Here is a 23831-nt window from a genome sequence, read left to right as displayed (position 1 = left end):
CTGATATCTTTTCTGCAACCCTGAGAGGGGAGAGTAGACCACACCCATTCATGGCCCCTGTATTGCCCACTGACTCCTCCTATCAGCAAAACTAATGCATTCAGCATTCTTAACTCCTACCCCATTGGAGGGGCATTTCTCTTTGAGAAGAGTGATAAGGGCATGGGGCCTTTTCTTTCTTTTTTTTTGGGGGGGGGGGTCCTTTTCTTTACTCCCCTCCAGTCCATCAACCTGGTCTTTCCTAAAACCTCCCACCTCTGCTTGGACACCTCAAACAGAACCCATTAGCTCCAAAATGGTGCATTTGTTTTTATTTTTTGACCACACAACATGCAGGGCCTTAGTTCCCCGGCCAGGGATTGAACCTGCATCCCCTACAGTGGAATCATGAAGTCTTAAACACTGGACCTTCAGGGAAGTCCCAGATGCCCTCTGTTTAAACAGTTTTTCTTTATAGCAAAATCAACTCTCTCTCCTCAGAACTCCTGTTCTCATTGCACCCCCTAAGAGTCACACAGAACAACCCTCCCTAACCTAAATCCTTTTGTGGGTTACACACAGCTTTTCAGATATTTGATGGCTGTGGTATGACAGGAAGATAAGGCTTATTCACTGTGACCCTCAGAAAAATACCAGCATCTATGGGTAAAAGTTACAGAAAGATGCTGAGTACCCTGAGTTGGAAAATAAGTCCTTCTCACCCCAACCCCTGCCGAGGCAGATCTCATAAGCTAAGGAAGAAAAGAGCATTCTCATCAGCAAGTGTTTCCAGAAGCAGTTCTGGAATGCAGCCGCTCATTTATTAAGAACACACAGGAAGAGTTCCTTCTGCTTTATTTAGATGGGAAGTAATTAAGGCAGTAATTCTGCTGAAGTTCCTGCTGAGGCTTGGTGTTTGGGGTAGATTTCTCAGGGTCCCCATCCCACTATTGCCTGGTACTCTAAGATGGATGCACAAGAGGTATCAGGTGCCCTGGGAGATTCTTAATGCTCTGTGGGTGCTATCTTTGGTTACAGGTATCGTGCTGGTGGTGAGCATCAAGCCTGGTGTCACCCAGAAAGTGAATGAAATTGACAGGACAGGGAACACCCCTGAAGTCAGCACAGTGGATGCCATGTTAGACCTGATCAGGTGGGTGTCCGACCAGCAGCGTGGCTTCACAGGCATACAGCCTGTGTGGTTGCACAGGGCCCCATGCTTGGTTTAATGCTCTGCTAATGCCATCTTGAAATTTTTTCATAATTTTTAAATTATTGTATGTGTTAATTTTGCCCTGGACCCTGCAAGTTACATATCCAGTCCTGCTTTCCAGGTGATGGTTCCACAAAGGAATGGAAGGAACAGGGTCTCTGTCAGGGTTTAGGATGGACAGAGATGCCCAAAGATACTTGTTGCATTAAGATTCTGGGCTGTATTGGGTAGTTGGTTCTGAAGCAACTTGAAGAAATATATTTTTTAATTGTACAGGAGAAACCCTCTTATCTGAAACAATCAGGGCTACAGATTGGTCAGTTAATTTTAAAAAACAGCATTTAAAGCAGAGAGTCATAAATATGCACTACGTATTTTGTTTATGCTTAAAACTTAAAGGCATTTATTTACCCTTTTTTTATGTGGGGCCAAGGTCATTTCTTTGTGTCAGTTGATTGTAATTTCGTATTTCTGTTGCCTAGGCTGCCTTTATAAATGCATCATCTACAATTTCCAGGCTCAGTTTGCATGAAGTAGAGCAACAAAACCCTTAGAAATTGCAAGGAAAGCTGAGATCTGAGTTCTTCCGGCTGTTCTTTTTATTTCAATTGTCTTCCCTTACCTAATGCAACAACAGAAATTTTACTCACTTGCCTTGAATGAGTTTCCAGGCATTCCAGCTTAGTTTTTATAGAAACTGCTCCTTCCTTTTCACACTCATATTGCATTGATTTACATAGTATTTCATTCAATAATTACAATGATATTTGCAACTGGCATAAAGAATTTAGGAACAAGTGCAGTCGCCTCTCATTGATGAAAACAGAAATGTGCAAAATCTTAAAGAAGTCTCTTAACTGTGCGTGTCCACCTGCTAGTACATATTTCACCAAGGACAGCAACCGTGTTGGCTACTCAATGAATCAGTTAAGTGTGATGGTTAGTTAGGAGAGCTTTCTATCCCCTAACTGAAGCTCAGTAGGGAAAAAGAAATCTTAATACAGGAAGCATTATGCAAAGGCAAGACCAAAACCATAGTACTAATTCCATAGCATACTCATTTCCATCAATGTATTGGGTGCGACAAAAACAAAGAAACAAAACCCACTTTTGTCTTAATGTGATACTGCTTTTCATGTCTCCAACAGGAATATGTTCCCTGAGAACCTTGTCCAAGCCTGTTTTCAGCAGGTAAGGATAATGATTTTTGCCCTCAGCTGTTCTACTCTTCCTCCTTACCCATTAAGATTTTTTTTTCTTCTGTGACCTAAGAAATGGAATTAGCCCATCAAAAAAGGGGCGATGTATTAATACCTGTGAATGGAGGAATTTCCGGTGACCTGTCAACCCCAGTCTTTCCAGCCATAGCAGCATGCCTGTTGTAGCTTACACTGCTCCCTTTTCCCTTAGGCTTCATTTTTTCCCCAAATGGTTTCAACTGGAGCAAGTCAGGAACCTGCCAAATAATGAGTGTTTTCAAATCTGGCTTCTAGCACCTAGTTTCAGAGAACCACTTTATATTTGTGAAGAAGCTCAGACTATCTACAGATATAATGCAGTTGGGAAAGGTAACCTCCACCCCCACATTGGGAAATCAATATGTGACCCGTGTGGGTGGTTAGTGTTCCTGGTATCTGGTATTTTCTTTCATCACTACGTTCCCACTGCTAGCACTCTACAGAGCAATGTAACAAAGCCACTTTTTTTCCTTTAGGGAAGTTTCACAATCTCTTCACTCCATTTCCTTTAAGCCTTCTTCTCTTGTTTATCTATGCACTTTAAGACAGCTGAGTCTATCACAAGCTGCTGAATTCATTTACATAAATTACACAAACAGAGACCTCTATGTTGACCAACAAAAATGGCAATTAAATTGCTCCCTGCTGACCTCCAAGAGGCACAGAACCACCTCTATTTAGGGGGTGCATTTGCGGTTCAGCCACAGTGGTCACTTGTAAGGGTCTTGGTGTTGGCAGAGCCTTGTAGGAGTAACATTTATGCCCACTGTGATGATATACTAGCTCTTTCTTAAACGTCTCTGCTGAAGCTCAGCAGAATCAAACGGGTGAAGGAAGGGAATTTAACAGAAATCTCACTCACGTAATAGCCCTAAAGGGACTATTGACTTTGGAACAACCATATAGTTCTTGATGTTTACTAAAGTCATGGTGACTAAATTTAAAGTGATGTGGTGTTTTTTCCCCAGGTTAAAAATAATAAATGAATAAATAAATAGAAACAAAAATGATTGACAGGATTCCTGTAGAATGTATTAAAGTACCTAAAGATAAAACCTATGCTTTCTTCTACATTGTTGCTCCATTAATTGGTCCCTTACTACAAAAGTGAGAGAACATTTTGACACCATTGATGGTGGCTGTGGTGGTCAGAGGGTTGGAGTTCTCAACCCCAGTTTTGCTTCCAAAGCCTCAGGGGTAGTACTGTCCAAAACCAAAGCCGATAGAGGCCTCAGAGGTGGAAACTTTCAGTGACACTTATCTGGCCAAAGTAACATTCCTATGGTTTATCCTTAGGAGCTTAAAAATTCTTTTTTTATTTCTTTGACCTTTTCCCCCTCCAACATGCAGTACAAAACCACACGTGAAGAAGTGAAGCTTTCTGAGGAGCCAGGGACAAACAGCACCGAAGCGTCTGTCACAGCCATCATGACAACTGCCATTTCCAAGGTACCACTTACACCCTTTTGTCTGCTCCCTTCCCCAATAGGCAGGGGCCAAGTCATGAGTGAGCAGGAGATGGAAATAAGTAGATCCTCATTGTTCTCAGATTCCACATTTGTGAATTTGCCTATGTACTAAAATGTATTTGTAACCTGAAAATCAGCATGGTGCTGGTCATTCACAGACACACCAAGAGTGGTGAAAAATGTAATTTGCCCATGCACATGTCCCAGCTGAGGTTGAACAAGGCTATGTTCAGCAGTTTGTTTTTTTCCTTTTTTTATTGGAGTATAATTGCTTTACAATGTTATGTTGGTTTCTACTGTACAACGAAGTGAATCAGCTGTATGTATACACACATCCCCTCCCTGGTTCAGCTCTTACATGGTAAATATGTGTCCTCTGTGCGGTGTGTCTTTGCCGCATTTTTCTCAGTTTTGTGTGTTAGCTTGGCAATTTCACTGTTTGAAATGTCTCCCAACCATCATGCTGCACTGCTGGCTAGTTAGTGTTCCCAAACGCAAGAAAAAGCTGATGGTCCATATGAGAAAATACACGTGTTAGAGAAGTCTCATTCAGGCATGAGTTAAAGTGAGTTCGATGTTAGTGATTAAACAATATATATTAAATAAGGTGTCTTTGAACTTAAACACAGAGAAAACAAGGTTTCATATTGATTATTTGACCAAAATGATGTGACTGTTGATTCCTAGGAACCTAATCCTCTGTTTCCCCTTAGGAACATTGACTCAATATTCCCTAAGTCAGTGTTGGCGGCCACTGTATAGAGTATAACTTCTGAGAATAATGAAGAGCAACTGAACCACACAGAGAAAAGAATGAGTCCTGTCACTTCTGTCTCTACCACCCAGAGTTGAGTTGGGTATCTCTGGGAACATCGTTAGATTTGCAAGACCACATAAACATGGAATGCAAGCCTGCAGTTCCTTATTTAAAACTCTCTGCCCAAATATGATTCTGAGTCCAGAGTTTTTCACTTTAGAAGGGCCAGCTGATGTGTATACTATATGTTATACAACATCTTTAAGTGGAATTGGCAATAATAATCTAGAATCAAGCACATCAACATATCTGCAACTAACTTACAGTGTGGCTACTAAGTAAGAAAAATAGGCTATCTGTAGCCTCATCTCAGTTCAGGATAGGTTTTGCCAACAGGAGTTTGCCATAAACTTATCAATGAAATCAGTTGGCTCTGAGAACTTTTAGGATTTCATTGTTTGAGATTCTGGTGGTTTAGTCACTAAGTTGTGTCCGACCTTGTGACCCCATGGACTGTAGCCTGCCAGGTTCCTCTGTCCATGGGATTCTCCAGGCAAGAATACCGTAATGGGTTGCCATTTCTTTCTCCAGCTGGAGATTAGATCAGGTTGGCCTGAAGTAGTACATTTGTAGTCCTGTAGTAGATTTCTCCTGAATGTACTCTGCCTTCACTCAGGAAGGAAAAATTTAAGGGGAAAAAAAATGCAGTAGATTTAGGAATTCACATTAAATAGGCCACGGTTAGCTCCCTCTTTTTTCCTACAGAAAGCCCTCCATGACCTGGCTCCTCTCTGGTTTCCCAGCCCAATCTATTCTATCTAGATTCAACTCCTCAATGAATTCCTGCTCTTGCTTCTTGATACGGTTCCACAGAGATTTTTCAGAGCACTCTCCATGAGCCAAGCTCTGATGGGCACTGGGATTATGACAGAGAAAATACACATGTGATATATGCTCTCGTGTGAAAAGCGATGAATATTACAGTTGGAAAAAATAGAATACTCCCTAATAGAATAGGGAAGTCTAAATTAGTGTGGCGGCTGTAAAGGATGAGTAGAGTACAGAGACCTGGTGTGTGATGATGTCTGCCTTTCCTTACCATTTTTCTGGAGTCTGCTTTCTAGATCTCTGCTTATCTCCTGGCTGCCTGCTGCTCGGGCCTGTCCTTCACTATCTTCACAGCCCTCATTCATGTCTCCAGTCTCCACATGATGCCTGTAACTCATAGCTTGGCTGTGCAGTTAATTACACACCATCTTGCTATCATTGGCTCATGTTTCTCACAGTTAGTCTTGTCTATCCAGCCACATTTTAAGACCTTACGCTGTAGCCAATGCAGTTAACACACTAACTGCTCGATAAATATGTGTCTGATCATGTCAGATCATAAGTAAGAAATAATTGGTACCCCAGTGGCTCATCCACATAATTCTTTATAAACCTGGTTTGCACCACTCAGAATATGTTATCTTCCTGTGAAATCTCTCAGTTAAGCTCATGCTGCACAACTAGGATTGAATTATCTCTTGGTATATCCCATGCTACTCATGTGTGTGTGTGCGTGCACACACATGCACGTGCAGTTGTATCCGACTCTTTGTGACCCTATGGACTGCAGCCCACGGAGGCTCCTCTGTCCATGAGATTTCTCCAGGCAAGAATACTGGAGTGGGTTGCCATTTCCTCCTCCAGGGGATCTTTCCGACCCAGGAATTGTACCCTCATCTCCTGTAATGGCAGGCGGATTCTTTACCACTGAGCCACCTGGGAAGTCCCCATGCTATTCTTACCCAGGATAAAATGAAGAAATGGTTCATAGTAGTAGATATCTGGTTACTTTTTATCTAAAATAAAATCCTATTGGTTATCTAAGGTTAGAGGCAGTAAAAAATGTTCCTGTGTTCATTATCAGGATAAAATAGATAGTAAAGTGTCCTAAAAATGTCTGTACTGGTAAATATTTTGAGCTTCCTGCATTATTAATTTGTATCTTTTTATGCAGACTCCTAATGTAACTACTAGTTAAAATAACTGAAAAGTGCCTAAAGTTATTAAAAATTTAAAACACCCCAGAATAAGAAATCTTCAAAAGAAATATTCAAGTATGGATTTGCTGAAAGGGGAGGTGGGGAACACTTCAAACTTCAATGCCAGAGGTGGGGGCAGTAAAATTTGATACATGCGTAGGTGGTTTTTTTTTTTTTTGCTCCTAAACTCATTGATCCTAAGTTGTTGCTAGGTCACTAGTTTGTTTGGCTATCATATCTTCCTGTTTCAGGGCCTATGCATTCTAACAAGATTATAATCATGCATCAATATTATTTTCTTGGTTTTGATCCACAGAACAAAACAAAGGAATACAAAGTCGTAGGCATGTATTCAGATGGCATAAATGTCCTGGGCTTGATCGTCTTTTGCCTCGTCTTTGGAATTGTCATTGGAAAAATGGGAGAAAGGGGACAGATTCTGGTGGATTTCTTCAATGCTCTGAGTGATGCAACCATGAAAATCGTTCAGATCATTATGTGGTGAGCAGACACCAGTTAATGCCATCTTGCTTCCCCTGATGGCTGACCCTTCAAAACTAGAAGGAAAAGGTTTATGTCTCTCAACTCACCTCACCCTAGAGTATTAAATAATTCCACGTATTACTTAGGACTCAGTTCACTACTGAAAGTCTAGAGATCAGCCATTGTCTTTTCTACCAAAGTCCTTGATCATCTTGCAACCAAGCAGCATTTATGTAAGAAAGAACTCTTAAAGAAGTAATTTGAAGGAGTTTTCCAGAACACAGGTTGCTTTCCTTATCAGGCCCCATGCAGAAGGGATACAGTAGGTACACATGGGCCCTAATACATCCAAATGAAAGCTGCCATAGGCAAGCATAGCAGCTGCACCACCTGAGCATCTGCCCTGTCCCTGGAGATACTGAAAAGTCCACCTTACCTGGGAGACCTCTGCCTCACTTATCTCACAGCAAGTTGGCTCGAAGTATAGACCTTGACAGTGACAGTAAAGGGTTCAGTTATTTCAGTTAATCCTGCTGAACCTCAGCTTCATCATCTGTTAAAAAGGATAATGAAGTCTACCCCTCGAGTTGGGAGGAGTACATTAAGTGAATGATGCATGTGAGATACCTAACCCAATGCAAAGCATGTAATGATAGCTCCACAAACAGAGCTATCACAACAGAGCTATTACATAACTGGTTCTGTTGCTGATACCACTACCTGGGAAACAAGATGACTGTGTCTAGAAAGAGCCTAGAGACCATGATTGCAGAGTCAAGCTAGAGAGAGACCTGCAGACATGACAGCCAGCAGGGTGTATGTGCATAGGAGCAAGGCATGGGGTATGGACCAGAGTGCCCCTTATGGTGGCATGGGTGGGTAGAATTTAAGGTGCACAGGGATGCTGAAATCTATAGCCAGTGTAGTCCAGCTGGGCTGAAACTGAGACCTTAGCTTCATTGTGTATACTCTGTGCCCTTCCCAGCTAAGGGCACACCCCAAGCCGAGGTATATGCCCTGGCTTGTTTCTTTCCCAGCATTTCCACCCTGAGAAAATATTTGATGACAGAAGTATGTCTTTTCTTGTGCTTACTTTCTAGCTACATGCCAATTGGTATCTTGTTCCTGATTGCCGGGAAGATCATAGAAGTTGAAGACTGGGAAATATTCCGCAAACTGGGCCTTTACATGGCCACCGTCCTGAGTGGGTATGTCAGACTCAAGGGAAGACACTGAAACCTCATTTGAGCCAATGAATTGCTGTTGAAAGGCCAGGTTTCAGTTGGTGAAACTGGCTTCTCTCCCACTGGCAGGGAAAGATGAGGTTCAGGGATAAGAGAGCAGTGGGGAGAAGGGCTGCCCTTTAACAGCTGAACTGGAGGTGGATCACACTGTGCTGATTTCCAGATCTTGGCAGAACAGCCTGGACCATGCTTTGTCACTGCCTTTATTAGCTGTGTTAAAATCACTTCTTAAGAGAAAAACCCACTCTTGGCCCTCTCCTGGCCTTCCCTTCTTCAAGGATGTAAACCAACCAAACAAGTAAGAACAGTCCCCATGTACCCTGAGCCTGAAAGAAATTAGGCAGGGCCTAAACTAAGTTGGACTGGAGCAAGCAGGAGTGGGATGGGTGGTTGGTTCCAACCCTGTTGGGGAACTGGTAAGCACTGTCACACCCTGCATCATCAGAGAGGGTGCTGGAGAATCTCCAGGTTGGTAGGAACTGTGCCAAGCAGGAGACGGCTGTGTGCACATTTCCTGTAGCACACTTAAAATTGGTCCCTTGAGGGGAGATGTAGTGGGATAGGTTATGAATGGTGCCACCAGATGTCATTCCGGGGGCAGGATATGTCACATATGCCAAGAAATACGGACCAGGGGAATGACTAACCATCATCAGTTTGACTCACATAGGTCAGTTCCCCCAAACACCCAGCGGGAGGAATCAGCTCACCTGCTGGAACTCAGTTGCACTGGGGAGTATCCACTGCATAGGATTAGGTTCTTAATCTGTGTTTACTAAAAGCAGAGTCATGCTGGTCAATGGAGAAGAAGGCCAGAGTCAAATTCCAGGGCCCCAGTAGTAATGGAGGTGGGACCATCCACCTTATTGGAGGCCAGGGTCTGTGTCCAGGTCATGGTATGGCTGAGATTTATTATGCTGAGCTATTTAATGAGAGGGTTCTGCTGGTCTCTGCCCCATCAACCTATGTAGGTTCCTAACAGAAAACTAAAAGTCAATTTCTCATAGTTCCAAGCCATAGGCTGTCTGTAAGATCCCTTTCTTGACCTCCAGGATCTATATTTTAAATGACCATTTCTTATTTCAGCTTCACGTAACTGATCTGTAAACTCTGAGTTGCCATTTACATGGCATCTGCTGAATCAGTTTCATTTTTTAAGCCCTTTGGTTTGTGAAACGAGGAATAGTTTGGAATGTAGGAATGACAAAGAAAAGAGGGTCAGTCATGAAATATGACTGTAGGAGAGCAGGGATAACTTCCTCCTTACGCACCCTGACTCCCCTCTTGGATGGTGGTGCCATCCAGCTGGATAGTGGCGTGGTCCGGGCTGAGTGCTGTGATAAGGGCTATGATACTGTTGACCACAGAGTCACCAAGGAGGGGAAGGTCAGCTGGACCTGGGAAGGTGAGGGAAGGCTTCCAGGAGGAGGGGGAGATTTCACTGAGTCTTAGAGGAGGAGTAAGAATTCAACAGCAGAAGGAAGTGAAAGCATGTTAGCACGCATAGCAGGAAAAGCAGGTACAGGTCTTGGCAGCATGACATAACTATTCTGTGAGCTCTGAGACGTGGACTCAGCTACTGGCTTAGCCACCAACTTTGACAAGATATTTGATTTGCTGAGTTTCCTCTTCCCCATGTGTTCACTGGAGACATATATTCCTGTCCTCTTTCTCACTGGACCATAATGAAAGTTGAATGATATCATGAGTAAAAATGCTATTTGGAAAAAAAAATGAAGAGATAGTATCATCTGTGAACCTGTTTCTCTCTCCTGTTTACAGGCTTGCAATCCACTCCATTGTAATTCTCCCACTGATATATTTCATAATTGTACGAAAGAACCCTTTCCAGTTCGCCATGGGAATGGCCCAGGCTCTTCTGACAGCTCTCATGATCTCCTCCAGGTAAACAGAAGAGGGTGTCTGGTGGACCACCACTTCCCTGGTGGTCCAGTGTCTAAGACTCCATGCTCCCAATGCAGGGGGCCCAGGGTCAATTCCTGGTCAGAGAACCGGATCCCACATGCTGCAACTAAGAGACCTAGCATGCTGCAATGAAGATCGAAGATCCTGCCTGTCAAAAAGACCCCACACAGCCAAATGAATAAACAAATTTTTTTTTTTAATTTTTTAAAAGAAGAGGGGTGTCTGGAAGAAGTCTGTGGGCCAACACTTATCAATTCTCACCTCACCTGATGAAGCACCCATTACAGTTGGGGGCGGTTTGTAGCTGCCCTTGAGAAATGATCTCCCTAGTTTCTGACCTTACACACATTTCTTCACCCTACTGGATATTTCTTTCCCTCTTGGCAGGGCCTGCAACCCAGGAGGGGGTTGTGTCACAGCTGGGGACAGTGACAAGCACAGCAACTTCTGATTCCTGGTCCTACCAAAAGTGCCATCATCCTTTGAGCTCTCGATTTAGTTTTTGGAACTGAGGTGTCACTTCAGGCAGGGATTGAGGACCAGCATTCCTAGGCCATCATATCTTTTCTCTTTCTATCACACAGTTCAGCAACACTGCCTGTCACTTTCCGCTGTGCTGAAGAGAAGAACCGAGTAGACAAGAGGATCACTAGATTTGTGTTACCTGTTGGTGCTACAATCAACATGGATGGGACCGCACTCTATGAAGCAGTGGCGGCCGTGTTTATTGCGCAGTTGAATGATTTGGACTTGAGCGTTGGGCAGATCATCACTATCAGGTGGGGCATGAAGTCACACTCACTTTCATCTCTGTAACTGGAATTGCTCTCAAGTAAAACTCATCTGTGGAGGGAGATCATGGATGGTCCAGCTGTAGACTTATTTTTGTGGTCTACAAAATCTCTTCCCAAGATTAACTGCATCTGTATTACAAGCAGCAGGACTGCGGTACGTAATCAGGTCTCAGAGCCGGGGAGTGTCTGTGTTCTCAGCCCAGTGCACCCACAAGGTGCTAGGCACAGAGTAGGTATCAAGGAATCAAGGTTGAGTAAGGGGTAGTTCCTGCTTTTAAGGGGTAGATAAGTTGGGTGTACAGATATCTAAATAAGTGGGCTTCCCTGGTCGCTCAGCTGGTAAAGAATCTGCCTGAAATGTGGGAGACCTGGGTTCTATCCCTGGGTTGGGAAGATCCCCTGGAGAAGGGAATGGCTACCCACTCCAGTATTCTGGGCTGGAGAATTCCATGGACTGTATAGTCCATGGGGCCACAAAGAGTCAGACATGACTGAGAGACTTTCACTTCACTTCACTTCAAATAAGTGCTGAGTGATATGGTAAAGGCTATAATAGAGGTTTGAATGTGGGACACAGGGGGCACCAAAGAAGGAAGGGTTGGCCCACCTGGCCAAGGTGAGGAAAAGCTTCCTGGAAGAGAGGAAAGTTTAGCTAAGTCTTAGAAGAGGAGTAAGAATTTGATAGAGGAAGTGGAGAACATTTTGAATAAAAGGAATAGGCTGAACAGGGGTCTTGATGTAACCATGTCCTAGTTCCTAGTTACACAGTACAGATTTGGTGTGGCTGGCATAAAGAGTACAATATGGAAAACATAGGGAGATAAGAAAGCAGGGATCATATCAAGGAAGGACTTGTGTGAGGAGCTCATGGAAGGGTCTTAGACAGTCTTTCATATTATAGAAAGATTTGCATTTTAGAAAGGTAACTGGTAATTTAGTGGATGAATGTGAATGGGGGCAGAAACTGTAAGCTGGAAGACCAGTTAGAAGATTACTGCAGGTAAAGTATGAAAAGGCCTACATTAAGGTACTGACCCACGGGTGAAGAGCTAATTAATTCAAGAGGCATCTACTGAATTCAGAGTGAGGGACAGAGGAAGGCTAAGATGCCCCCCCCCCCCCCCCCCCGTATTGGTGGATGGTGCTTATCAGAACAGGGACTGGTATAAGAGAATTAAATATAGGTGGGAAGATTAAGAGCTTATACTTTCGGATACAATGAATGTGAAAATCCTTTAAGACATCCAGGTGGAAACATACACTGAGAAATGTGGTCTTGACTGCAGATACAAGAAGTCAGAGTCATCAGTTTGATGATGCTCATCAAGCATGTGGGTTGTGAGTCAGTTATCTGTGTTTGACTCTGCTTCACCCAGATTAGCTGTGACCTTGAATTCTCTAAGCTTCTGTTTTCTCATCTGTAAATGAGGATAATAATAGTACCTACATTTTATGCAAATAGTGATTATTAAGTCAGATGATGCATATAAAGTACTTAGAATGGTACCTACACACTGAGTGCTCAGCAATTGTTGGGAATGGGAGAGTTTGTTGAGAAGAGACAGAAACTAATGCGTGAGCCCTAGAAAATCCTAGTATTAGAGGCAGGCAGAAAGGGGGGAACCCAAGAGGAGAATGAGAATAGAAAGGTGGTTAAGAGTCGTGAAACCATAGAAACCCAGAGAAGAGAGATTTTCAAGGATGAAATGGTCAACAGAGTCAAATCTTGCAGAGAATTCTAGTCAAGTGAAGCCTGAAATTGCCTGCTCAAGTAGATGGTGAAAATGTCATTAGTGAATTTTGCCAGAGGCATTTCTCTGGAACAGCACTGTTCAATTTGGTAGCCATTAGCCACATGCACAAATTGGACAGAGTAGACATGATTCTATCGCTGTAGAAATAGATGCCATCATAGTGGAAAATTCTACTGGACAGTGCTGCTTTGAAGTGATGAATTGGGATTAGAGATAATCCTAAGACTTTAGTTGAGTTTGAAAGTCATGTCCAAGTCTTTGCAACCGTTGGACTATATAGCCCACCAGACTCCTCTGTCCAGGGAATTCTTCAGACAAGAATACTGGAGTGGGTTGCCATTCCCTTCTCCAAGGGATCTTCCTGACCCAGGGATTGGACCTGGTCTCCTGCATTGCAGGCAGATTCTTTACCATCTGAGCCACCAGGGAAGCCCTTAGTTTAGAGTGGAAGTTTAAGGCTAACCTGGGTCCCTAGGCCTAAACACTGCTGAATCTGAACCTTTCAGGGTTAATTCACTCTTACATCCTCAGCATCTGACATAGGCATAAATCCTAGGCATAAAGTAAGTTCTTACAGTGTTCTAGTGCAGTAAATTTTTAGATCTTCCCAACCCTAAATCATATTTATTGCAGTTTGCTTGAAATTAACTGAAGACAAGTCCAAACTAGACCATTTGGAACATAAGCTGGGAAACTACACCAGTGCCTCATGATCTGTAAAGAGTATTAGTGGCTAAGGAGGCTGGAGCCCAGGAGCATGAGTGAAGTTCTCTAGTTAGTGATAGTGGAGAGTATGTTAAACGTAAAACCCTGAATCATGCCTGAGAAAGTTCCACAACCACTGTAATTCTAGCAGTTGTTCTTACACTTCTCCAAGTGCCTTTTCCCACCTCCCTCACCTCAGCCTGTGGCACCAACTCTGTACTGAACTCATTTCCAGGGAGCAATTGTATGAGGTGCCAGTTCTTTGCGGTTATTTGCCATTTGGGGGATGAATTCCCTCCCTTTGCTTCACTTGTAAGTTTCCTAGATCTTTCTAACTCCTTCCTTTTTTTTTAACCTCACTGCTAGAGGAATAAACTTTGGGCCTAGAGACTAAATAATCACATGAAAACCCTCTCTCTCTGCTCTATTGTATTTTTAAATCAAACTTGCTGATAACTACTGACCCAGAGCAAATAACAACTGTGAGGCCCAGAGTAATTACTGACTTTAAAAATCCTCTCTGGCTCTAGAGAGAATGAAATAAGAAGTCATTTTGTTTTTGTTTGTAAATATTTATTTTTGGCTCCCTCGGGTCGTGGTTGCAGCTGGCAGGATCTTTCCACATGGCCTGAGGGCTCTAGAACTTGGGCTCAGTAATTGTGGCACAGGCTTAGTTGCCCCGCAGCAGGTGGGATCTTGGTTACCCGACCAGGGATGGAACCCACGTCCCCTGCAGTGGCAGGCGGATTCATAGCCACTGGACCACCAGGGAAGTCTCCAGTGCAATTTTTTTTCTTTTCATTTTACAAGTCACGGTTGTGGCTTATGTGGTTTATGGCTATAAGATTTTTGGACCCATAGTTTCTCTCTTTCTATGGTTCTTTTGGACTAGACATCAAAGAAACACAGGCACCATCCACCCAAAACATGGCGTTTTATGGTGTGTCATAATACTCACTTACCAAAGGTTACAACTGGTTGGAAATGAGATAAATTTTCTTACAACACAAGATAATTAGGGGATTTGGGACCTAGAAAGAGCTTAGAGGAAAAAAGTAGCAGTAGTAGTAACAGTAGTTATTTTTGTAATAGTAGTAATACTAGCAGAAGTAGTTGTAACAGCTGCTGAAGGAGCAAAATGGCCTCAGTTTTAAGCACCTACTATATCCAGGTGCTGTACTTGATATCTTACCTGTTTTATCTCATCTAATCTTACCGGCAGCCCTGCAAAGTAGACATATTCTCCCCATCTCACAGGCAAGAAACTGAGATTCAGAGAACTAACCTGTCTAAGGACATGCTGTTAGTAAAGAGCAGAGCTGGGTCTGTCTGCCTCTAAAACCTGTGCTCACTCTAGTTCACTTCCTAGTCCCTGTCCTGTGTGGAAAGCTGAGTTAGATGGCCTGACATAAATCTAGATCTCAGTGCTTAGGAAAGAACTTTCTACCAATGATTATTGTGTCTTCTTCTTTGAAAACCCTTGAAAGTCAAAATAGTATATATTCAAGCAGAACAAGTAGGTTTTTATATTTTTACCCCCATCTGAAGATTTACAGTTCCAGGTTTCAGACTTAAGCCAGGCAAATGGCTGAAGTTTAATCAGCAAGGTCAAGGCTAATGGGCAGAGTTTTCTTTGACTAAACGGATTTTGAGTTTCAAGCCCAGCCTCAAGCCATAAGGATATGGTTAACCATTATGTGTTGAGGCTTCCAATAAGGATCAACGGGTAGGGGCACAAATCACTTCTGACAAAGAAAACCCACCGATGCATTCAGTTTAAATGTTTTCAACCAGCACTGACATGAACTTAGCTTTTCCAAAGACTATTTAAGTAGAACAGATCTAAAGGATTATGCAAAAGCCCAAAACTTTTAGAGGGATTTGGACAGCCCCAGAAATCTCTAATTGCAAACTGGTGGTCACAGCCACTGAAGGAAACCACACTTAAAGAACTCCGGTCTGTGTTTGACCAGGCCCTCAGATACCATCTGTGACACAGTACCAGGCAGATAAATGAGCAGTAAATCAGGTTGGTGAGAATTCTGAGGCTTTTCGAGCCCACAGAATATGGATTTGTGGATAGAATCAGGGATTCTTCTAGTTTAAATTGACAGTGTCTCCATCTTCAGCTTTCAACCCAGTGGCATCCTTGGCCCAAGGATGAGAACGTGTGTCTAGAAAATACAATAGGTCCCCTCAAAGCTCATTCAAATCCAGGGACTTTTCAGGGCAGGGCAAACCCTGGTTTTCTTCAAAATGACCAGATTTAAATCTGGAAGATGTTGCTAATGAAAAACTGCTTATTCCAAAGAGAAATATCCCTAGTGCCACATTTTATCCACCTGAGAGGGACCTTTTTAAAATCCTCTTCTGGATTCCAGATCTCTCCTCCTTTTGCACAAAGGGCACCCACTGACAGAAAGGAGTGGTCAGGAATAAGCACTTGTACCTTGGACAGGAGTCATAGCTATTTCTCAACTCAGTGCTCTAAAGGGCAGTTCCCAGAGAGGTCAAGAGTCTTGTGATGTAAAGGAAGTACATGAAACCTGCTTGGCTAGTGCCTCATTCCTTTGCCTTCGCCCGGAATATCCTTGCCCACGCACCCCTAACCCAGTCCCTCTACCATCCTTCAAAGCAGTAGAAATTCCTGCCACATATTAGATCCTCAATAAATGATTGCTTGGCTGAGTAGATGGATGAAGGGGGGAAGCAAACAGGTGGAGATGTACCTGGCCTTTGTTTAGGATGGAAGGATGCATAGATGGGTGGATAAAGCCCTCCATTAACACCTTCGGTTGGTAAACTCTTGCCTTCCTCTCTAGCTCATTCATTGTGTGCTGCCCATGCAGTTCCTCTCCACTTCCTCGTATTAGAATGATGAGCCATACCTCCCCCTGGAAAAAGCTCACACTCCCCTCTGTCTCCCACAACTCCCTAATGAGGCAGAGCTGGTGCTCAGCAGGGAACAGATTCTGACCGCCCAGTTTGGGACACAGCAGTAACAGACCATGGGACTAGCCACTGTGGACCAGGGGCCTGGAGGGGAGAAATGGGTGTCTAACTCCTTTTGTGCTGGTGTGTTCTGTCTACAGTGTGACTGCCACCGCCGCCAGCATCGGAGCTGCCGGTGTGCCCCAGGCCGGCCTGGTGACCATGGTGATTGTGCTGAGTGCTGTGGGCCTGCCCGCGGAGGATGTCACCCTCATCATCGCTGTTGACTGGCTCCTGTGAGTTGGAATAAATGTGCGGCCTCTGCCGGATGGGAAGGCATGCTTCCCAGCCCTGCAGACTCTGCAGTCTGTCATCATCCCCTCCTCAGATTGCCTAATGAGCCATCTGTTGCTGCTTTAATGTCCCTCTGACCAGGCCATCTGATAACGTGCTTAAAAATTAACTTCTCGTAACTTCAAGCAGTGATTTTATAAAGGCAGTGGTGTTCATTAGCATATTATGCCTGATAATGCTCAAGGTTAGGATCTGGGTGTAGGATGAGATAAACAACATAAAATAATAAGGTGAAGACACTGGGCAAGGCCTCAGACATTCCAAATCCCACAGGCCACCCTAGCCTATCCCAGCCCTGGGTTAGCACCATAGGTTCAGAACCACCTAGTTCAGCATCAGCCCACTTTACCAAGATCGTCAGCACCGTCAGGACACAAGTAAGGGCTTCAGGATAAGGTTAATTGGGATTTGAATCCTGGTTCAGTGGCTGTTTGACCTTGAGCAATTCCTTAACCTCTCTGGGGGCCAGCTGCATTATCTGAGAGATGGGGATGATTCTGTCAAGTTCATGGGGTTGGTGTAAGGACTAAGTGAGCTATTGTGAGAAGTGTGTCCAGAACAGTGTCTGGCTGGCAGTATGTGCTCAGTTAACAGCAAGTTTAATTGTTAGGATTAGAATGAGTTGGACCATTCAAACCTAAGCTGAAAGTTCATTCCCTCTCTTTCACACACACATACCTCCCTAAGGAACACAGCAGATCTGGGTAAAAACATGCCTTTTGTGATCCCCAAGGTTAAAGTTAGAATGAGCCTGGTTCCCGGCTTTAACCTTGATACCCACTCTGTACAGTGGTCTTTCAGTATCTGGGTCTGGTTCTGTCCCCTGGCCATCAGGGGGAAAGTCTGCTCCATATTGAGCCTTCACTCAGACCCAGCCGAACTTACTGGGGAGTACAGTGCCATGTAGTTTGCAAGTAGCAGCTAAAAATGGTAGAAAGAGAAGCAGAAACATTCCATGTGGCTTTGAAGGTACAGTCACATCCCCAAAGGAGAGAAGCTTTTGCACTTGGGAGGCTGCTCTGGGGTCCCCTCAACAGCTTGCTGGTTCTTTAAGGCCCAACTTCAGTTACCCTACCCCTTAGATACCCTACTATTGTCAAGATACCCTACTATTGAGACAATTGCCTTTTGTCTAGTGGTGATGGTCGATTTGCACTCTCTCCTCTCCCTGGTTCTTCCTGGAATACTGGTGACCTTCACTTCCAAGACACCCAGAGAAGTCAAAGATGCAACTTGATCCATGGAACAAAAAGACACTAGGCTGGTCTACAGAAGGGTCTAGTTCAGTCCATGTTCTATATAGCAAGAGGGCACCCAGAATGGACATGTGGGAGCACTGTTGGCCTTTTCTGTCCTGCCGTTGTAGCTTTCACAGGAACATTCATATAGACAGTTCCTAGCAACCGTGCTCCAGCATCCAAGATCCCTTCTCCACCTCCTCGTCCTCCTGCTGCTGGCCTCTCCTCCAGGCCTTCTGGGAGTTAACACTAGCTGAGGTGCCACAAGGGGCAAGCTGTTCCCAGGCTGGCCTGGATTTTCTGACCCTGTGCTCAGCGGCATCCTTGCTGGCTTGCTCGTGGAGTGACCTTGTGTGGGAAAGAAAGCAGCACACTGGGGACACACACATACACACTCCTGCTTGGCACACACACACCACCCCACAAAACATCCAGGTTCTCTCACCTTAGCCAAGAGAAAGCTCAGAAATGCACACAAGACAGAGGCTAGGGTGAAAGACTAATGAATCCTGACCGCCCCCCCCCCCCGCCCCCAAATATCTGTGGAGATTGTGTTCACATTTCTTTGGGAGGAGAGGAGGGAATTTAGGAGATTGATGCTGGATTCAGGGGCGTCGTGACTGACGAGGACCCGGGGCCGCTTGTGTGCTCATTCTGTGCCTTTAGAGACAACCCCTGATCCAGGCCTGTGAAGTGGGGGGCCTCTGGTTAGCCAGCCCTGAGAAGAACCCTCTGTGGTTTGCTGAATTTATAACTGAATTCTTCAGGTCCTGTCCTGTCTCCAACTTGAAGGAAAGTGAAACCTGGGCTTCGTGTCTGACTCACCTTCTGTCCTCCCCAGGGACCGGTTCAGGACCATGGTGAACGTCCTTGGAGATGCCTTTGGGACTGGCATCGTGGAGAAGCTCTCCAAGAAGGAGTTGGAGCAGATGGATGTTTCATCAGAGGTCAACATTGTGAACCCTTTCACCTTGGAATCCACAACACTCGACAACGAGGACTCAGACACCAAGAAGTCCTACGTCAATGGAGGCTTTGCTGTCGACAAGTCCGATACCATCTCGTTCACCCAGACCTCACAGTTCTAGGGCCTCTGGCTTCAGAAGACTGGGGGTGGTGAAGGACCTCTCCAGGAGAGTCATCTCTTAGCAAATTCAGACATTAAATAAGGAAAACACTAACAGCCAAATGTACATCTGATTTGATATACAGACCTCCAGATTATTTTCTATATTTGGATTCACAGCTTTTGCTCACCAGGTTCTGGGATTTGGGGGTGGGGTAAGATGAGAGGAAACTGATTAAAAGGAAAGCTGTATTATCTGGAATTTTTAAACTCTATGAGAGACAGAATTGAAAAGTACATAGAATAGATGTAACTGTTTTAATTAGGTAATAGATGTGAAAGAGAAATTGCTTTCTCATGCACAGACCAGTGTTTTGGGTTTTTAAAATATATATATATATATATTCTGTCATCGACTATACATTTTTACTCAGGCTTTCTATTGCCATGGATTTCCCTTGACCTCTCACATTTGTATAGACTATAATGAAGCTAAACAACAGCCCCCTCAAAGTTAATGTGCCAAATTGTCCACTTTGAACCCATCTCCAGCCAATTTCAAAGGAACTACTTTGAAAGAAAACAGACCAGCACAGTTCTGCAATAACAGTTTTAAGATGGGTGTGAGATTTGGGGAGAAAAGAGATTTCTTTTTCTCAATGTACTGTATGGGGACGCTGGTAACTACTGACCCAGTGTTCAGTAGAGAGCTAGATATATATATGTATATATTTATTATTTTCATATAATTTGCCAGGTAAAGGTCAGAATTGAACTATCAATGTGAAATAAAGCGCTCTCCTTGTACTTGAATAATAACTATGATTGCAGTCCAGATCTGCTTTGGGGCTTAATCAGAACTCCTCTCTCATAAGCACTACTAGAATGAGAAATCATGCTAGTTCGTCTCATGTCTGAGTATCAGCCCCAAAGCAGAGACACATTCTGGTAGCACAGCCACTCATTTAGAGCTTCCAGATGCTACTGCTGGGAGGCAATCCGTTATCAGCTCTACATAAGACTATACACAAAGGTGTCACTCATATAAGGCTGGATGGGTTTTTATCCAGCTGAATGTGTTTAATAAGTATTTTATCCAACTATAATTCTCCCAAGGTCAATTATACCCACTTAAAATGACAGTACTTTGCGTTTTTCTACCCATCAGACCCAAATAATAGTGGCAAAGCTACCAGCTAAGTTGTATTTTAATATAGGTTTGATGGATCAAGTAAGCCACACTGGCCAGAAAAGCACTGTCCCTATCCTAGATTCTTGCAAAGTAAATCCCATGACATGAGACATTGGTATCAGTGGTTCAGGGAATTCTTGCATTGAATGAAACTTGTCTCCTCTTCCAGGGAAGATGGTTCTAACTAACTAGTAGTCTAGTAATCTCAGCCCCTGCTCATTAAAATCTGTTGCCTGTCATTCTTCTGCTCATTTGTGAAGACAGTGTATTAAAGTCTGTGCTTGACTCTCATCTTGTAAATAATGCTTAACATAAACTTGTAGTTACACCAAGATCCAAAATAGTCCTGTTTCTGCAGTACTGCATAGCCAAGTTAAGCCTAGCTAAGAAACCAGAAACTGTGCCAAAGATCATGGAATAGTTTAAAAAAGAAAAAAAAGCTCTGTATTGACCACCTGCACCTGAAATATTTAAGAGAATGATACCAAATGATCATGTAAACATAAAATGGACCCGTGATTAAATGTGAATTTTAAGCTGCTAATATTGGTGTTATTTATAGGAAGTAAATATAAATTCAGCTGAATCAGTAACTTATCTTGGGCTGAATGGTTCAACCCCCTTGGCAGGCTGCTCCAACTTGAGGTAGTAGAGCTGACAGAGCTCTTCGTGAACTGCAGGTCATCCTTATTTTGGAGTGAGTTTATAACCAGCCTCTTAACACACTGTGCTGTTAACTCATAAAAAAGAACAATGTTCCATTTCTGTCTCAATAAACATTGCCGTCACTCTTTCTTCCCCACCTTTTTCTTCCTTTATCTGTTTCTTTTCTCTCACTCTGATGAGTGTGGGAAGGGAAAGACCTGGTCAGTTGATTCAGACTGTACCCAGATTATTGTTTTCAAAACTGTGTTTGTACCCAAGAATGAAAAAGCATAACTTGAGGAACAGTAAGCTGATTTTTCATGTTAATCAGTGGGGATTATAAGGCTGACATAACAGTACCGTTAGGAATAGTTTGCCCAAATTTATGACTGAGATGAAAGGGAAGATAGAATTTGGTTCAAAATTACTATAATGGGAGACAGTCTTATCTCAATATAATAGTTAAAGACCAATCTTGCCCTGTGAAATGTGGCTACAAAGAACAGAACTAGCTCTTTCAAGGTACATCATAGTCCTGCCTAGAGCCTGAGTCACAACAGGTTTCTGCTGCTGGACTCACTGGTCTGTGACAAAACAAAGGAATGGACAGCTCCCTCGGCCCTGCTGAGGGAAAAATATCTCATAAAAGTGCTTAGCACTACCTGGCCAAACCAATTCAGAAGTTTCCTCTTTTGGCAACGTGAGATAAAATACCCAACTATACAACTCCTTAGTGAGACTGTTTGGTATCCAGAGTTCATGCATCTCAGTAGGGCCCCCATTATGATACTGATCTTGCCCAAAGTATACTCTTTTCAGAGAGAGAGTGTTACTAGCTCCAGCAAATGACTTTCTTTTTCAACATATCTCTGTGAGCCCACCGGGTACAAGGCTCTTTATTAAACACACCCCATTCCGAGAAAAGCCTGAGAAAATTCTGTGTGGCTTGTAATCAGAAGTGGGCCAGCAACAGTGCTGGCTTTGCAGGTGTTAAAGAATCTTCCTCTCAGAACAGAAAGAGGAAATGGTCATACAGAGCCTTGACAGACTGCTAGAAGCTTCTATGCAACTGGATTGGCATTCTATATACTCAAAACTGCCCAGCAAGAGACCACGGAGCCCACTGAGTAGGCAGCTGTGCTTTCTTATATCATCTTTGTGACTCTTGCCAAACTTCCTCTTCTGTGAAATGGGAATAACAAATCTTGCCTCATGAGATTGTTTTAAGTATGAAATGAGAAAATATATGTGATACATTTAGCAGAGACCCTGTCACATAATACACTTAATAAATGCTAATGCCTCTTCCCCATGTTGTTGTTTAATTGCTAAGTCGTGCCCAACTCTTTGCAACACCATGGAGCCCACCAGGCAGCTCTCGCCATGGGATTTCCCAGGCAAGAATACTGGAGTGGGCTGCCATTTCCTTCTCCAGGGGATCTTCCCGACCCAGGGATTGAACCCAAGTCTCCTGCATTGGCAAGTGAATTCTTTACCACTGAGCCACCAGGGAAGTCCATCTTCCCCTTTACACACACACAAAAACCCTATGTCCTCACCTCTCATTTACATGGGTAATCTGTAGAGATGCAACTGCAATTGCTATTCAAGGGTTTTAGGACCCTTATCAGTGACATGACTAACGATTATTATTCTCACCACCTGATGTTAGCTGGATTATTAAAGCAAACAGAACATCCAACCTAATGAGACTTAGTAAACAACTCCCAAACCCCATTTTGAAAATGCAACATTTTCCTTTAAATAGTATAAGACTTAGAATACCTTCTCCTGTAAAGTATCATATAGGGGCTAAGTAAAAATAAGTGTTCACAGTATTTTTTCTATGGCCTGAAACACCGAGGGGTTTGAGATACTCAGGATGTGTGTGTGAGGCAGAAAGGCACATTCATGTAGCACCCCTTCATGTGTCCTGAAACCAGAGTATGACATGAAGTTCCCTTTTGCCATCTCAGCTTGTAAATATGTGACTGTCCCCATCTGCTGGACATTCACTTTGTCCTGCGTCCCACAGGGGGCTTTTTAATACACATATGCTAGTAAAGGGCTTCCCTGGTGGCTCAGCAGTAGAGAATCCGCCTGCCAATGCTGCAGATGCAGGTTCGATCCCTGGGTCAGGAAGATCCCCTGGAGAAGGAAATGGCAACACACTCCAACATTCTTGCCTGGATAATCCCATGGACAGAGGAGCCTGGTGGGATATAGTCCATGGGGTCGCAAAGAGTCGAACACAACTTAGTGACTAAACAATGACAACAATGCTAGTAAATGTGCCTCCCTCACCTGCAATCTTAGATTTTTAAGTGAAAGCCATATAACATAAACAACCAGAAGCAGGTCTTGTAAAATTAGCCTTGGGAACTATGTATTGAATTCAGTGACAGCCTCTAAGTATATGAAATTATTAACCATGGGTGGAGATGACTAGGACATTTCTCAATGGTCTAGGCTAAATAATGCCACCAAGCTCCTAAGCAAGTAATAAGCTCTAAGCACAAAATCAATGTCCCATCTGTTTCTCACTAGGAAAAACCAGTGTTATCTAATTCAGAGGCTCTCTCTCCAGGATTACAGAGATACTTGTGGTTTCATCTACAAATCTCCATTTCATCGGCCAATTTTAAGATACCACAAAGTTCAGAACAGTTATTAGTGAACTTCCACAGCCAAGATGAAATCAATATCACATCTGTTATTCTGGTTGGAGAAAAGGAGAAAGGAGAGCAATGGCCTCATCTAGAGGAGTTCCACTGATTCCTAGAAGGCCTCACCGGCCTGGAGATAATAAGCTGTGG

At 43.5% G+C, this 23831-nt stretch overlaps 1 protein-coding gene across 1 annotated transcript in view; it reads left to right on the top strand.

The window, feature by feature from the left end:
- SLC1A1 (solute carrier family 1 member 1) overlaps nt 1-21165 on the top strand; it is a 73518-nt gene extending 52353 nt beyond the window's left edge. Inside the window, exons 4-12 of the mRNA XM_043891290.1 lie at nt 1018-1132; nt 2341-2383; nt 3781-3879; nt 7000-7184; nt 8267-8374; nt 10193-10315; nt 10921-11115; nt 16682-16816; nt 18954-21165. Coding sequence (XP_043747225.1) covers nt 1018-1132; nt 2341-2383; nt 3781-3879; nt 7000-7184; nt 8267-8374; nt 10193-10315; nt 10921-11115; nt 16682-16816; nt 18954-19200 — 1250 coding nt within the window. The 3' untranslated portion in view covers nt 19201-21165. The remainder of the gene's footprint in view (nt 1-1017; nt 1133-2340; nt 2384-3780; nt 3880-6999; nt 7185-8266; nt 8375-10192; nt 10316-10920; nt 11116-16681; nt 16817-18953) is intronic.
- Nucleotides 21166-23831: the final 2666 nt, after the last annotated feature.

The sequence above is a fragment of the Cervus elaphus genome, chromosome 29 (genome assembly GCF_910594005.1).
Source record: "Cervus elaphus chromosome 29, mCerEla1.1, whole genome shotgun sequence".
Taxonomy (NCBI): Eukaryota; Metazoa; Chordata; class Mammalia; order Artiodactyla; family Cervidae; genus Cervus; species Cervus elaphus.
Note: the sequence above shows the minus strand (reverse complement) of the source record. Positions and strands in the feature narration are given on the sequence as shown.